Source organism: Scylla paramamosain, chromosome 10 (genome assembly GCF_035594125.1).
Source record: "Scylla paramamosain isolate STU-SP2022 chromosome 10, ASM3559412v1, whole genome shotgun sequence".
Lineage (NCBI taxonomy): Eukaryota > Metazoa > Arthropoda > Malacostraca > Decapoda > Portunidae > Scylla > Scylla paramamosain.
Window position 1 is genome coordinate 23134432 of NC_087160.1, and position 17500 is coordinate 23151931.

Below are 17500 nucleotides of genomic sequence, written 5' to 3' on the forward strand. Positions count from 1 at the left end.
CCCCGGCGGCTCCCTTGCGCACTGCCCTGATCAAGCAAACACGGTAAGGGGAGCTGCCTGTTTGCGTCTCCGTGGCGGCGGGACTCTGATGCACGACGCCCGAGCTAACAAACGAGGCGGCGCGAAAACACATTAGCGCATTAACTTCACGAGGGTAACAGTAAAGAGTCGGAGAAGAAGGTCGAGTAAGCACTAGTATGATACGGAATACAAGGACGCCACGGTTCTCAGCGCACAGAAGCGAGATCGCGCGACTAGAAAGAGAGATAGCAGTGAGAAAATAATACTGGTAATAGTAATACTAAGCAAACAAGCGAGATCCCACGACTTAACGAAGGGATAGGCTAAAAACTGATAATGGTAATAAGAGTAATGAAGAAACAAACGAGATCCCACGACTTAATGAAGACAGAGTGTAAAAAAACAGTAATGATAATGATAAAACTAATAAGGAGAGATGAGAACACAATATATAGTGATAGTATAATTAGCAATATTAGAAGACTGGGGGTCCTAAAAAAAATATATGAATTAACGAAGGAACGGCTTGAAGAAAAAGAAGAAGAAATATGAACATCACCAGCCTTCCGGTGCATAATAATAATAATAACGATAAAAATATTAACTTTACGAGGCTTGCGGTGAATAAGAATAATAGTAAAAAAATAAATAAATAAAACTCAAGCATTATCGGTACCAGTAATACAAAGCACTGAACGACCGCGGCTCCCAGGGTAAACAAGAACAGAAAAATCGCAGAGTACATTAGGGGAGACGCAACACTTAAGCGGAGGGAGTCCCAGGAGACGGGCGGCGTGAGGGGTTAAGCAACAACTGACATCACCATTACTGAGCATCACAAATTCACAACATCACTGGGAGCCGCGCCGCTGAGGAGACCTGAGGCGCAGCGATGTTAATGAATACAAGGGAAAACAAAGGAATACAAAGGAAGTCCAAGAAGCGAAAGACCTTCATATCCTTACTACTACGCAGGATAACACGGAGACAGAATCGTATAGGAGGCGAGACGAGACGACACTAAACTGGGCCCAACAAAGAGTGAAAAAAATGTAGGTAGGAGCAAGGAACGCCCTCCCAAAGCATCATAAAACTGAAGGAAAGGGAGGATGAGGATGAGGATGATGAGGGTGAGGGTTACGTAGGATTATATTAGAAGCAAGAAGTTTGTTGGTCTGTAACGGCCACCAATAAACTACGTGCAGGAAAACAGGGTTGACTACAGCACGGAGGAGGAGGAGGAGGAGGAGGAGGAGGAGGAGGAGGAGGAGGAGGAGGAGATAAAAGAAAAGTAATTGGGGCGTTGGTGGTGGTAGTAGTGGTGGTAGTGATAGTCGTGGTGGTGGTGGTGGTGGCAGGAGCAGCAACAGTAGTACAGGAGTGAATAAGAATACAAATAAGAATATAAGAACAGGAAATAGACAACGATGACGATGAATAATAATAAAAGCAACAGTAAGAAATAATAATATGATGATAATGCTAATGATGAAGGAAGAGGCAACGAAACAAAGAGAAAGAAATAAAGAAATAAAAAAAATGATAACTAGATAAAGGAAGTACATAAACAAATAAACGTAAATAAACAACAATCAAACAAGCAAAATAACCACACAAACAAACAAACAAAACAAAGAAATACGAACACACGCACACACACACACAAAAAAAAAAAAAAACCTGACAACCACACAATCACACAAATAAACGAACAAACAATGAAACACGCACATACACAAATATAAGAACGAGAAACCTGACCTCCCCCTGTCTTATTTATTCTCTGTTGGTTTCTCCGTTAAGCATCTCCCGAGGAAGGCAATTTTCCAGTTTTTAGGTAAATTCAAGTTCCTGGTTTGCAAGGTTCCTGCAGTCTCGCCGCCACACCTCCAGGCTTTGCGGGATGCTGGCAGGGAATCAGAAGGGTTGTGTTCCCTCTCTTCAGTGGGTTTTATGTTCCTTCTCGTACATCTCCTCGTCTCTCTTCTCTTTATTTTCCTTGTTTTTTTTCTTTCTTTTTTCATTGTCTTCCTTCGCGTCTTATTTTTTTTAGTCTTCGTTTTCTCATTTTTGTGTTTTCTTCTTCTACTTCGTTCCTCATCCTTCTTTTGGCGCTTCTCTTCATTTTCCTTGTGTTTTTTTTTTCATTGTCGTCCTCTGTGTCTTAATCTTTTTAGTCCTTTCCTTCTCCTTCTCTTAATATTTTTTTGTTCTTTTCTTCTTCCTTCACTTCAATTATTGTCTTCTTCCTTATCCTTCTTCTCTTCACTCTTCTTATTATTTTCCTTGTTTATTTTCTTATCGTCCTCCTCGTCTTATTTCTTTAAATTTTCTTCCTTTTTTTTTGTTTGCATTTGTCCTCCTCTTTATATCTTTGTCATCTTCCTTATCTTTCTTTTCTTCAGTTTCCTTTTTTGTATCTCTATGTCGCTGTCTTCCTCCTCCTCTTTATTTTGTCTTCTAACTTTCCTCTTCATTCTCCTCGTCTTCCTTCTTATCGTCTGTCTCTTTCTCCTTATTCCCTTCGTTTTCTTTCTCCTCCTCTTTCTTTTCACTCTCCTCTTCACTCTCACCGTCTTTCTTCTTGTGACCCTCCTTCTTTTCATTATCTTTGTCCTACTTCGTCTCGTTCCCTTCACTTTCCCCCTCTTCATTTTTTTTTGTTCTCTTCTTACTTTTTTTTCTCTCCTCTTCATTATCCTTGTCCTCCTCTTAACTCTTGTCTTCTTCATTCTCTTTGTCTTCTTCCTCTTTCTTTTCATTCTCCTTGTCTTCCTTGTTCTCCTTTCTTCAATGTCCCCTTTCTTCTTTCTCTTTGTGTTCCTCCTCGTTCTCTTTTTCTTCATTCTCTTCTTTATGATCCTTGCCTTCTCTTCATTTTCCTCCCCATGATTCCTGTCTTCCTCCTTTCCGTTCTCCACGCCTTCCTCCTCGTCCTCTCTCTTTCTCAGATAAGATAGTGCAATGTATCACAAATATTCTCATAAGACCCAACATGTGTGAGCGGTTTGTTCTTCCTTTGTGTTCCCTAGTGTCTCGTTTCATCGTAAAATATTGTTACTTAAGCTCGGGTCTGTACGGGTGAGTGGTTCTTGTTTAAATTCAGTTCTCTCAGTCTCTTTATATTCGTACAGCACATCCAGTCCTAAATCAAGTATTAGTGAGGGAAGATTTTCTCGCCTTTTTTTTTTTTTTTCCTGACTAGTTTTGATTAGATATGATTGAACACGCTCCTTCTGAATTTTGATTTTGCCGGGCAGGAGCGTGATGAGCGTGGCCCTGGCTGGCTATTGCTGAGGAAGGTCCTAGGAGTCTGCTGCTGAGTTCGGCGTTCTCTAGGGTGGTGTTTATTGACCTCTGCTAAATATTCTTTACCGGTGATTTGATGGCTCGACTTCCTTCCAAAATTATTACCCGTGCTGATGACGGCTCATTATATGCACCTAATATCTCCCGCCTTAATGGAGCCTGGCTTGCCAACACTACGCGCGGCGATACTTCAGAGGCTAATGCTTGGTGTAATCAGCGGTGTGCAAGATTGTATAGTTTTTAGGACTTCCAATAATATAATTACTACATCTACAATGCCTCAGTCGTTATACCCTTGTAACATTATGAATGGCTGTGTAATCAAGGGGTGTGCCTCATCGGAATTACTCGGCGTCGCTTGTAACTCAAATCATATCATTATTTTTTTTCCAGCCACACCTTGCTCCGCCCCGATGGCGTCTCGCACGGCGGAACACTGACTGGCCTTACGCTCACGCGGCGGAGGGCTCATTCCGGGGATAAGCAACGCTGTCCTGAATCACTTTAAATATTTCATGGGGTCCTAGTTTTGGCCGCGCCCTCATGGTTGGCTGTCTGCTGCTCATTCAAATATGGGGCTTCTGAATTGAGCATTTAATCGGGGTAAGTTTTTTTTTTTCCTTTTTTTTTTTTCTAATCTGCATTTGAATCTCGCGCAGTGCCGGCTTGGTGGGTCCCTTGTGGTGACGTGGACCCAGGCGGCGCTGCTCTGCATGTTACCTGCGTCACCTGATACCCCGTGCTCTGGGTGGCGAGATGTTCCCACGACTATAAAGTGTTTTCTGAGTGCTTCTAATATTCCACTAAATCCTCGGCTGCCTGTGCGGTATGCTGGGTAATGGCGGTGTGAGGACAGGATATTCCCAGACATTCCCTGTAAGCAGCTGTATCTCAGACTCTGCTTGACATGGTCTCATTATTTGCTCTTCTTTTTTCTTGTGGGGTCTTAAGATTGATATAAATCATAGCCGCTGTCTCTACTGAGTGGCTGATTGACGATGAACTTTGGAAAAAAAAATTATAATGATGACACCACCACCACCACCACTACCACCACCACCACTGTATCTACTTCTACTGCTACTACTACTACAACCACTCGAACTAGTACTACTACTACTACTACTATTACAAAGACCAATAATGATAAAAAATAAAGATAATAACAATAATAAAACGATAAGGATGCAGTAAAGAACCAGAAAGACAAGCACAAAAACACTGAATTAGAATAAGTGTGAGTCAAAACCTGAAGAATGGAGGAGGAGGAAGAGGAGAAGGAGGAGGAGGAGGAGGAGGAGGAGGAGGAGGAGGAGGTCACTGGAGTGCACTCAGGTGTCGCCGCATCCTGATGGATCGCTCACACCAAGTCGGGAGAAAATGTAAGAAACACTAGCACAAACACTCGGGTCTCCAGGTGGGGGAGTGAGACGGGGAGTGAGAGGGAATGGGAGGGAGTGAGAGGGGTGAAGGGCAAGATGGAGAGGGAAGGTGAATCCAGACTAGGCCTAAAATAGATTTCTCCCTTTGGCATCAGACACAAAGGATATATGAGAATGTGAGTATAGTGTGTGTGTGTGTGTGTGTGTGTGTGTGTGTGTGTGTGTGTGTGTGTGTGTGTGTGTGTGTGTGTGTCCAGCTTAACGTTCTTTTCTGTATAGACTGAAAAAAAAGGAAAATATAGAAAAAAAAAGAATATACCTCTACAATTGGTAACATATGAGTAGTATTCTGCGAGGCGAGGCAGGGCGAAGACTGAGAGAGACAGAGACGTTGCGAGGTAACACTGAGAAACTAGAAACCTCACTACAAGAAACACAGCACGTCTTTATTAACCTTCCCCAGACAAGAGTAACACCCTTACTACACTCACGTCACAATTGCAAGCGTCACCGTCACTGTCATTGCGTCCACGGGGTGTAGAGTTACCGCGCAGTCTGTTTCCTCTGCCTCGCATCACCCCAGAGGAGGGTTACCAGGGGAGGATGTGGCGGGGGGTTGAGTGTCAGGGAGATGAGACTTGAGTGGCAGAGAGACGGGGGAGTGAGAGTGGTGACTGAGGGATAGATGTGAACGGAGGAGGAGGAGGAGGAGGAGGAGGAGGAGGAGGAGGAGGAGGAGGAGGAGGAGTTAATGTAAGACCAAGGTGAATAAGACAGGTAATGCAATCAACATCTCTCAGGTTCTCTCTCTCTCTCTCTCTCTCTCTCTCTCTCTCTCTCTCTCTCTTCTATTAAATTCTCTCAAACACTTCCCCTTCAGCAGCGCCAGGGCACGGTCACCCCTCTCTCCCTCCCTCTTCCTGTAGGGCTGAGATGGCCATGTTATATAATTAAATCTTAAGCTCCCTTGACATCTACGCGAGTCACCCTAACGCGAGTGTTTACCTGCTGAATAAATTAATAGTTGACGTTTTGTGTGTGTGTGTGTGTGTGTGTGTGTGTGTGTGTGTGTGTGTGTGTGTGTGTGTGTGTCTTTCCAGTTTTCGTTTAGTGAAAAGCGTCTTCACTTTTTCATTTGCTGTGGCGTATTTGTGAATGAATGAATGAATAAATAAATCAGAGTACTTGTCCATACATATCTGTCTCGCCCTCTCGTTCCCCTCACTCCTCCAGCAATCAGGTATTTGAGGCCTTACTGAGCTACTGTGCTTCCCTCTCTCTGATCTTGACGTCACTGATCCGCGTCTCAATCCTCTCATCTACCTAACACTGCACTATTACTCCTACACTCATCTCAACCTGCCAGTGTCTCAGTGTTCCTTCAGCTTTTCATCACCGTAAACTTTCTCAAACACTTTATTTCAGCATCTCTAGTCACAGTTATTTATCTCAATACCTCAGTGATGGCTATAGTAACTTATCCTTCAAATTTCCATGATCCTTTTGACCTTTCTTTTGGGAGTAAAATTCTCAGTGGGCCTTGTCTTTTTTCGCTCTTTTGTTCCCCTTGGCCAGCGTCCCACTTACTAGAATACAAACATTAAAGATACATAAATGGCTATCTGTTTGCCTTTCCCTCAGTTTTCCAGCGTACGAATGAAATTGTTAAGTAAGCCTCTGCTCTTCTACTTACAATCAACATAGAGCAATTATCCGCGTGCATTTCTGAGTAGCTGCCACAATTTAGTACACGGCAAGGTCCTCTAGGGAATGTACTGTTTAATACTGTAATGTGTGTATCCCTGGCAGCCGTACTCTTCCCTTTGACCACCATAATGACAGCTTATCGTCCTAATATGCTGTTTAATACCGGCCTATGTGTTTCCTTGGCCGCCGTACTCTTCCCTTTGACCCTCGGAGTGACTGCTTCTCTTGGTAATACTCTTGTAATCCACGTAACCCTCCAGATCTCCAGGCACTACCCACACGTGTCCGTCCTCACTGCCTCGCTCCTCGCCCTGCACCCAGCGTCCCTCCTCGCTAGGCTTCCCCATATAATCCCAGCCGCATTAACGCCCCTAATTCCTATATTCTCCAGGATCTCCTCCCCTCTAGTCTCCATCCCCTGCATATTACGTTATCTTCCCTGCGTTATTATATTTCCCCAACGCCCCCACTATCTCCTCAGCCGCCTGTGTAATCTCTCTGTCTCACCAGGCCCGCCGCCTCGCACGCAGCCTCAGTGACACGGATCTGCCACTCCCCACACACAGGCGGCGAGGACCCACAGCTAGAGAGTAATAAGGAACACCCACCTGACGACACTCTAGGAAAGGTTAAAAATAAAGTTGAGTCAATCTTCTACCTGTCGAGGTTTGATACCTACTTGATTCCTTCACTACGATATGCAACAATTCTCAGCACTAAAAGCAATGTATGGAGTCTTTATAAGCATCTATAAGAAATAAGGGGATATAAAAAGGAATAGATTTTGATGCTTCCGGCCAGTGCAATGTTTGGAGGTGGCTGCAGAACAAGAAAAGATGTCTCAGAGAGGTTTGTGATTCGGGAATGAAAGGGTTAAAGTGTAATGCGAAAAAAAAGGGGAAAATACAAGAAAGGGGATTTTCCTAAGCTCGTTCTGTTCATCTATATTAAGCCCCCCAATCAAGAACAAGAGGGGAAAGAGATTCAGAGCGGCGCAATGGTTGTCTCTACGGCGCAATGGTTGTCTCTAGACCGCGTGATATTTCTCCATTCCTCCATCTGTTCCTTCCTCTCGTCTTTCCGTGGCAGTGGTCGCGGCAGTCACCCGGCGAGACATCGGCAAATATTTGATCCCAGTCTCGTAAACCGACAATAAAGTCCTCGAATGATGACAAAAGTGATATTATTTCTCTATATTCCCCAAGACGGTTGTGCATTTGTCATTGTCGTGCTGGGTCGATTGCTATGGGAGGACCTTTGCTGCACGTGGACGGGGCGCTGCAGGTCGGGGAGGCACGGGGCGAGCAAGACGGGGCACGGGGAGCAGGGTATAGTAACTACGATTTATCGCTGCCATGGCATGATGATCGCCAGTAAGCCAAGGGGAACGACACACGCGCGGTGTTTGTAAATGACGATTAAGAGGGAGTCTTTCCAGAGTTGGTGACGCCCCTAAGTGAATAAAAGCGGCGGGTGTCTGGGATGGATGAGGAATAGATGGACAGACTGATATTTTTGCGCCGCGGCAACGAGGTCATCCGGCGCCGTGGCTGTATAAGGGCTGGGATAAGAGGCTTTATGATAACTAATACTCTAGGTTTGTATGAGAGTTTTATCCCTGTTCCTACACACACACACACACACACACACACACACACACTCTTTACCTTCACCTAGACTTCCATTTTTCTTATGCCATTATAAGAAGCCTCTCTCCTTCCTTCCTTCTTTCACTCCCTCCTTTTCTTCCTTTGTCGCATCCATCCTTCCTTCCCTTCTCATTCCTCATTCTATTGTAGTATTTCCCTCCTTCCTTTTCACTTCCCTTACTGATACATCTGCCCACATATTTTATTTTACCTTTTTTAATGCAGGAGAGGCATCGGCCAAGGACAACGAACTTAAGAAAAAAAAAAAAGAAAAGGCCCACCGAGGTACCGGTCGCCAAATAGAATCAGAAACCATTGTAAAAAAAAAAAACAAAAAAAAAACTAATAATACTAATAATAACAAAAAATGAAGGATAAGCGTCTTGAATTTAAACCATCCACTCGGTAAAACCACACGGAAACTTACGGAAGAAGGAAACAAACGTAGCTAAAAAGTAACAAAAAAAAAAAAAAAAAGAAAAAAAACTGGAGTGTTGCCAGCAGCTATTATTTTGAAGAGTACACACACTGCTGCAACAAGAAATTCCCTCCGCCAACACGAGTCAGTGCGGCGGGTTAAGGGGCTGCTGTATGCGTGTGTGCGTGTGTGCTGTGTGTATTGGGTCTGTGCCTCGCTCGGTTAGTCGCTGCGAAAGGATAAACGCATGAAAACACACACACCAGATGCGACAAGACTCTAGGGACTTTCCGCGCCAGTGACCAGTGACCATCCCACGCCTTGGGGACTCCGACAAACTGAGAAACGATGAGCCCTCCAGTCGCAGAGGAGTGAATAAAAAATTAAGAGGTATGGAAGGAAGGAAAGGTAATGCAGGTGTAGATTTCTTGTTTAACTTTGGAATCATGCGCACAGTAACTTTCACGAAATTCAAACGGAGGAAGAATATGAAGTAAGATAATGCAATGAAGAGTCTGTCGTAAAGGAGCTAAAATAAAAGTAAAGAGGAAAACAGAAAAGGATAGTATAAAGTTAATAGTTCTAGAATGAAAAAAAAAAACACAGGAAAGCTTCAGTAAATGTATATGTAAAAAGAGCAGCAAAGAGGAAGCAATATAACAAAAAAAATATCCACGCCAAATATTTTTACCATAGTTCGTTTTAGTGAATCCATGTGTTTTTCGTTATACCTGTTATTATCAAGACGCCTTATCCTATTTCATCCTGCCTTCCCTCATCTCCGTCACTGACCTGGTAATATCCAGCCTTTCCTTCTTTCTCTGTGATGTTTCTTTCTCTCTTCTTTTTCTCATAAGGTGTATTTTCCTTCTTCTTTCCTTGTACTACGTCCTGCTTTCCTCGCTTTCCCTACTCCCGCCTTTCTCTCTCTCTCTCTCTCTCTCTCTCTCTCTCTCTCTCTCTCTCTCTCTCTCTCTCTCTCTCTCCCATCCACCCACTCGGATATTTCTGCCACTTTTCCGTCTTGTCTCCGCCGCAGGGGTCGCGCGGGGCGACCAGCGAGGCCTCAGCACCACTGGTCGTCTCCGGGCCACACACAGGTGAGGAACACGTTCACTAATTAGATTACCTTAATGAAATGCTGTCCACCTCAGAACGGGTTGGGAGCGGCGGCCACAGGTGAGGTCAGCGGCCCCCTGATGCTCCTCAGGTCTTTTTTGGCCTCCCCCCAGAACCCTGAAGGCCTTCCCTGTGTCATTTACAACCACCTCCTCTCCCCAGACCTCTCCAGTTTTCCGCCAACCCTTCATTAACCTCTCCCCAGTTTTCTGCATTGTCTGCTGAGCCCTTCCTTCCTACACGGCCCCATCTTCCTTCCTCTGTGGTCTTCACCCTCCCCTAACTTCACTTTGCCCTATCTAGTTCCCACACGGCCTCAATTTCCTCATCCATTACCTGCATCCCAGCCTATCTTTTTTCACTCACCCGCCCTTACTTCCCTACAAACCCACCCTCTGTCCTTTGCCATTCACTCTCCCAAGGCATCATCAAACACTTCCCTCTCTCCCATACCCTATTAACCCTCCCCCCTGCAGCAATATACCCTGTCCTCTCCTCTCTGTCATCCTCAAGCCCTTGCACTCCACTCTCCCCTACCTGCCCGCTTGTGCCCCTCGTGTCCTCCCACCCCTTACTCTGCGACCCGGGACTTCTGTTTTATCATGCGGAAATCCCCGAGACAAGCACCTGAGTCTGGCTAATAAGGGGCACGGAGATGATAGCTGGGGAGATAAGGTGTACAAAAAGCGCAGATTTAAGACGCAGAGAGGAAAGATGGGGCTGTTTGGTGAGGATGAGACAGGGGAGTGAGGGAAGAGGGTGTTTAGTTAGAGGGGGGGGGGAGTAAAGGGTAATTGACACGGGGGAGAGCGCAGGCCCTGAGGAACTCCAGGAACCCTATGGTGTCTTCAAGGTTGGACTTAAAGCAGGGTGTAAAGGAAGGAGCAAGGACGGAGGAAAAGTATAAGAAAATGAGAAGGAAGAAGAGTAGAGTGAAGGAGGAAAGAGAGCTGTGCAGGAGTGAGAAGGAGGAACAGAAGGGAGCATGGAGGAAAGAGAAAGAAGCATGGAGAAATGGGAATTAGGAGAGAGGGAGGAAGGGAGAAGGGAGAAGCAGAACAAGAAACAAATTAGAGAATCAAGGCTGAGAGAAAATGAAAAAAAAGATCCGAAGGTGAAGAGGCAAAAAGAGAAGAGCAAGAAAAGCTGAAAGGAAGAAAATATTGTGAGACGAGGGAAGGGAGGAAAAAGTACGAGAAAAGGTGAGGAAAAAGAGAGGATCAGAAGATGGCGAGGAGGAGGGAGGATTGGATGGAGGAGAGGTTCAGATCCACTGGTGGGAGGGAGGGAGGGAGGGATCCTCATGAATACTGAAGCAGAGGGGCGTGTTAAGGATAGGGAGGAGGAGGAGGAGGAGGAGGAGGAGGAGACCCTTTAAGGTGTTATGTTCACCTCCTCCTTCAGGTTAACGTGTCCTAATTAATGGTGGCCGGCAGGTGAGGTGGAGGTGGTGCTGGTGGAAGTGAGGCAGTGCTGTGGTGGTCATGGTGGCCAGGGAGTGTGGTGATGGTCATATGGTGGTGATGAGGATGATAGGAGAAGGAAGAGGTGGAGGTGTGAATGATGAAAAAAAGTAGGGAAGGAAGGGAGGAGAAAGATGTCTGAGTGTGATATGTGTCCCTCAGCCTACAGCTTGTCATGGGCGTGGGCGTGGGAGGGCGTGGGTGGAGCAGGGCAGGGCAGGGAGTGAGTTAGGTTAGGGTAAGACATTTCAGTAAAGAATAGGACACACAGGGAAAATACGACAATATATATATATATATATATATATATATATATATATATATATATATATATATATATATATATATATATATATATATATATATATATATATATATATATATATATATATATATATATATATATATTTTTTTTTTTCCTAGGTGGGGCAAGGAAAATAGATCAATCTAAAGTACAATTAAGAAAACAACTAAGTAAATTGATAAAGACGTAAAATACTTTCTTTTTTTTTCCATGTGTTTTTTCTTCAAGTTTCAGCAACGTGCAGTTAGTGACACATCCATCCATCGATCCATAGAAACATACATACATAAAAACACACATACATACATACATATGGACAAGCAAAAGTTTACTTTATTGTGACTTGATGCATATATTTTTTTTTTATAAAACTATACATACATACACATACTCACATAAACATGATCACGACCCAGCAATCTTCTTTCATTCCATATCTTTCCATCCATGATTATCTTTATTTTGTCCCCCACCATCTCTGCCATTTAATCCTGTTTCACATTTGTCCAACTACTTGTTCTTCATTTTCTCTGTATCTCTATTTTGTTCTCTATATGTCTAATTTGTTTCCTATTTCTATATTTCGCAAGCTTCATTCCCTATTTCTCCAATTTTATCATTCTATATAATGTTCTCTACTATTCCAGCTTGTCCTTTACTTTTCTCACTGTCTACTTGTCCATCTAGTTTTCTATATAACCAACTTGTTCTCTATCTCTTTATCCCGTTCTCTACCTGACGAACTTACTTTTTGTCCCTTCATCGCGTTATTTAGTAAACCAACATGCTTTCCATCTGCCCACTTTGTTCTCTGTACCTTTACCTCATTCTCTAATTATTAAACTCGTTCTTTGCCCCTCCATTGTGTTCTCTACTAATCCGCTGGTCTCTTCTTACTCCCGTTCTCTGTTTGCCCACTTGTTCTTTACATCTTTACCTCATTCTCTATCCAACTTATTATTTAACCCTTTATTTGGCCCACTGTTCTCTTCCTATCTCCGTTTTCTATTTGCCCACCTTGTTTCTTTGCTCCCTTGCCTCCACTCTGTTTGTCTCTCACGCTTCGCCTGCCTTCACTTCTGCAAACCTTTCTCTAACAACATGTCCACATCAATGTCTGTCTGCCTCGGGTCCTGTCCACCTTGCTCACCATCCCCCTCGTGTTCTGTCCACCCGAATAACAGCGTCCCCATTCCCCCCATCCCCCCCTGTCCCCTGTCCCGACACCAGCACCGGGGAGGGGGGAGAGGCGGAGGCGGGGAAGGGAATGGAGGGAGGGGTAAGGAAGGGAACCTGTACTTGCTAGCTATATCTCCGGATTGACTCCTGATAAATAATGTCTCAGGCTAATTTCACGGGTAGCTGCGCTTGTTCGAGAGAGAGAGAGAGAGAGAGAGAGAGAGAGAGAGAGAGAGAGAGAGAGAGAGAGAGAGAGAGAGAGAGAGAGAGAGAGAGAGGGAGAGGGATTTTTCTTGTCTTGTGCACCTCATTAACGGCGGTGAAGAGTGTAGCGGCAGGAGCCATCAGCTAATGAAAGGGAGCTTGACGGGCCCCCCTCGTGAGGAGACGCCACCCTCACCAAGGAAGCAGTGACCGAAGAGGAGGAGGAGGAGGAGGATAGTCAGAAAAGATGAAAAAAAAACCATGAAAGAAAAAGAAGAAGAAGAAGAAGAAGAAGAAGAAGAAGAAGAAGAAGAAGAAGAAGAAGAAGAAGAAGAGGAACAACAACAACAATAAAAGAGTTAATAACAACAAGAAGAAAAAAGGATGCCGCAGGACAGAACAAGATTAAGTGAACGTGTAAGTAAAAATCCAACACGCACAAAAAAGTTAAACTAATATACACACACATGTCAAAAATTCCAAGCGATGACTGAAGACTGCGAAGAATGTAAGGTCGAGGCTGCTGTTTACCTTTTTTATTACACGCTGTAGATAATTCTTTCAGGGCCGATTAGGGAAGGGAGAGCCGTGTTTAGGGCAGCACCCGATACTTTCAGATTGAGAGGCGCCGGCAGAAGGGAGTGGGAGAGGGAGAGGGGAGTGGGGAGGGAGAGAGGGAGGGAGGCAGGGTGGGAAAAGAGTCGGGAGGGAAGGTCTCATTCAAGGGTGTAAGGTAAATATAATGTTAAAGGCCACGGTAAAAAATACTGTTTAGTCTTCCCGTGGAGAGATATTAGTGTCAGGACTTGGAAAGGGTGAGGGGTGAAGGAGGAAGTCTAGGGTTGAGGGGTGAGGGCGCAGAACTTCAGGCCAGGCGGCACAGATTATTCCTGATACGCTGAAGGAGGGACGGACAGGCACACCACGAGTGTCGAGGGCGGCAGGCGTGAGGAGTGATGTGCTGGGAAGAGCTGAGGGTGTGAAGAACACAGCATGACTAGCTGTAGGTGGGAAGAATGTCCGACGTTAAATGCTTAGGGGAAGGTTTGGTGAGTGAAACTGTCAAAGATGAACATCAGTGGTGCAAATGATGGGGCTGTGAGGGGACGAGTGCCGCGCCGCACGGCAGGCGAGGCGCAGAGGACGAGGCTCAAGTGTGCTGGTGACAACACACGTCTCGGTGACACTGAGTTGTCTCTCGTCGTGGGGTCTTGGTGTCTGGGGCGCGGCCGTTATCTCGACACCTCTTGACGCCCCTGGTAGCTAGAGGCTTGTCTCTCCTCTACGCCCACACAGGGCACCATCCTGCCCGGGCAAGGACGGGTGGGCTGCACCAGGTGGTATGAGTAAAAATATTGGAGCCGGTAGGTGGCCTGCGGGAACATTGTCCGCTTATTGTAGCACGTCACTGGTACAGGCATGGTCCTATTTAGGGATGCGCCAAGCTGCAGAATTGTAACACAATTTCCTGCTGTCGATTAATTCCCTCGAGCATCTATCTGCGTCGCTAACATATCGAGTACCTTCAAATCTTGCAGCATTTGCTGGGACAGGTGTGAACCATCTCCACGTCCAAGCTGTCTCGGGGGACAGGGCAACATTAACAGTCTTTGTGGTGGTTTGTCTACAATGAAATAATGCTTAGTTTTAGCATTAAGCCGAGAGGACCTGAGACGAGTGTCGGCAATAACGTGGCGCAGCAAAACATTCCACAGCCTCAGCTGAGCCGCAGCGACAAAAACTGGACGGCGGGCGGGCAGACAGGCGGGCGGACCGGCCCAGCTCATCTTTATGGAGCGGAAAACGCACAACGCCGAGGGCTGCCGTCATTCTTGCTAAAACATGACAATAGAGAAAGACCGCACATTAGCAGTGATAGATGGCAGCCGAACCAGGGCAGTACAAAGGGTACACCTTGGCAGCGCGATAACGCCCTCGGCTCGCGGGGTAACGGTGCTATGTCCAGGCTGTGCCCGCCCGCCGTGGTCACCGGTGATTACGCGTCGCGAGGACACAGGCAGCTTGCCGTGGTTCGCGTGGCCACCGAACGGAACGAGCGTCCTTCATGTGGCCGTACACAGCTGGTCAGTGCACCCTCCCTTAGTAAATGTTCCTCCCCTTCCCCCACGCACCCTGATCACGTCCACGCCACCAACGCCCATCCGCCCACAGCACTCGCCTGAACCACTCCTTCCCTCACCATCACCACGACCGGGAATCCTCAGTGCCTTCCAAGGGCGTCTCAGGCAGTCACTAACAATGCCGCCGCGTCCTCTCTCACTCCCTCCAACCACCCACCCACCCATCGCTTCGGGCTCGTTCACATGTTAATGAAGGACCTCATCCGCCAGAGAAACACAAGTGGACGGCAACAAGTGAGGAGGCAGTGTGGGTGGGTGTTGCTGGAGCTGTGTGGGAGACAGGGCAAACTGAGCCTCTACACTCATCGCACCGCCGCCCACACACACACACACACACACACACACACAGACGAATCAGGTCACTGGTGTGTAAACAGATATAATGGGAATAAAAGGAACTACTACTTGTCCATTTGTCTGTGAGAAGATCATGGCGTCAGCGCGGGGGGTTCTGGCGTCTGGGAGGAGTGAGGAGAACAGGAGTAAAAGGTAACAAAAACAAGAAAAAAACTCACGCTTGCATGCTCGCCGGTGGGATATAGGCGTCGAGGAGTCCCGGTAGAATCCCTCCTTGCAGTAGTGACAGTGGCGGCCAGCAGTGTTGTGGCGGCAGCGGTGACACACGCCGCCACTCACCCGTCCTGACAGCTTGTACAGCTCCATGTTGAAGCGACACTTGCGGGCGTGCAGGTTACAGTTACAGGCTGCGGGGAGATGGAGAGATGGAGTTTTTTAGTGAAGGGGTGGGGAATACACACACACACACACACACACACACACACACACACACACACACACACACACACACACACACACACACACACACACACACACACACATAAATCCAACAAAAATACAATAATTTGGTATCACAAGACGTAATATTACAAGCCTGACTCCATCCTATAAAAATACAAGTTGGTAAACACACACACACACACACACACACACACACACAAAGGAAACAACTCATCACATACCTAACATGGATAAATCTAAGTGACAATAATAAAAAAAAGATAAATAAAGTTGCATCTCCCACAGAAGAAAGGGGAAAACAAAAGATACGATAGCAAATTATACAATACGTTCTAACAAAAAAAAAAAAAGCGACACACATGAAAACACAAGTCCAGCAAACACCTGATCAAGACAGTAGTAGTTGAAGATTGTTTAGATAAAAGGAAAGAAAGTTATGTGAAAATATTGCTGTCACACTCAAATTATGAACTCGCGAAACCTGTTACCGAGGAAACTGTGTGCGCCAGGAACACCACATAAATTTCAAGACTTGTATAGATAAACTAGTATTAGAAGACGGGACATCAAAAGGCGGCGTCAATCTTATAAAAATACAATTAGGTGAGCGAGATGAGACAAGAAGGAACACGAACACAAACACACACACACACACACACACACACACACATTATGATAGTCTATAATCAAAGCAAAAGAAGCGTGAATATGACAAACAAAAGGAAAATTAGAGGCAACATCACACATAAACAAACATAAACAAACATAAACAAACACTAACGAATTAGCGCAGATGGAAGATGTGGAAAAAAAAGAAAAAAATAAATATTCCCACACGCGAACCTAATTACACACACACACATACACACACACACACACACACACACACGACAAACAATCACACAAGGTCCTAATCAGCAGACAGGCCGATCAAGCATCGTGTAGCCATCGCCGCAGACAAGGATACCAATCAACAAATCACTTAGCTGCCGAGTAGAACCATTAGCATCCATCACACATCCAATTACTTCCAAACACCCCAATTTTCCCCGCCTCTAAAATACAACACGGCACCTTCACCACTAACATCTTGCCTAGGACCGCCTCTTCCTCCTCCTCCTCCTCTTCCTTCTCCAGCTCATGAGAACCAAACCTGTACTTTATTCACGCATTTTTCACCTCTCACCTTCCTAGTTTAGCGTAAAATAGGACTTAGAGTGAGTACATAACAGGAATGACAACCACCAGGACTTCTCTCTTAATGTAATAACACGGAGTCTGTTCTTAGGGAGTTTGGCGCAGAAGAGGGATCGAGGTGAGAGGCGCCGGGGCAGAGGAAAGGCTGGAGGCGTGGTGATGGTCGCTGTGTTTAATAATGGCAGACAAAGGGGCTTCCTTATAGAGGGATAAATGCTATGTTAGCGGGGAGAGGAAGCCCGTGCGTGGGTCTAGAAGGAGACAACGCCCTACCATCTGCCTCCTGCTCCCCCTCTCAACCCTTACCTATCCCTCTCCTCTCTCTCCTCTCCAGCCTCCACCATCACCACTACCGCTGCCACTACCACTGCCACCCTCTCACAGCTCACTAAACTCCCAACACGTCCACCACTTCAACTCCTCATCTCTTCTACTACTACTACTACTACTACTACTACTACTACTACTACTACTACTACTACTACTACTGATGCTACTATTACTTCTATGAGCTCAACCATTCTCACATCCCACTACCGTCACGATCTCCACCAGTCTCCCACCACTCCACTCCCGCCCCACCGACGACTCCCACGCCAAACCCCAACTTTCAACGCCCCCGTACATTCCATCCACCACTTCCACATT

At 45.8% G+C, this 17500-nt stretch overlaps 1 protein-coding gene across 1 annotated transcript in view; it reads right to left on the reverse strand.

Moving 5' to 3' along the window:
• The window catches only part of LOC135104540 (netrin-1-like), a 41239-nt gene that overhangs the window by 22026 nt on the left and 1713 nt on the right, over nt 1-17500 (reverse strand). Inside the window, exon 3 of the mRNA XM_064012113.1 lies at nt 15412-15611. Within this exon, the coding sequence (XP_063868183.1) occupies nt 15412-15611 (200 nt within the window). The remainder of the gene's footprint in view (nt 1-15411; nt 15612-17500) is intronic.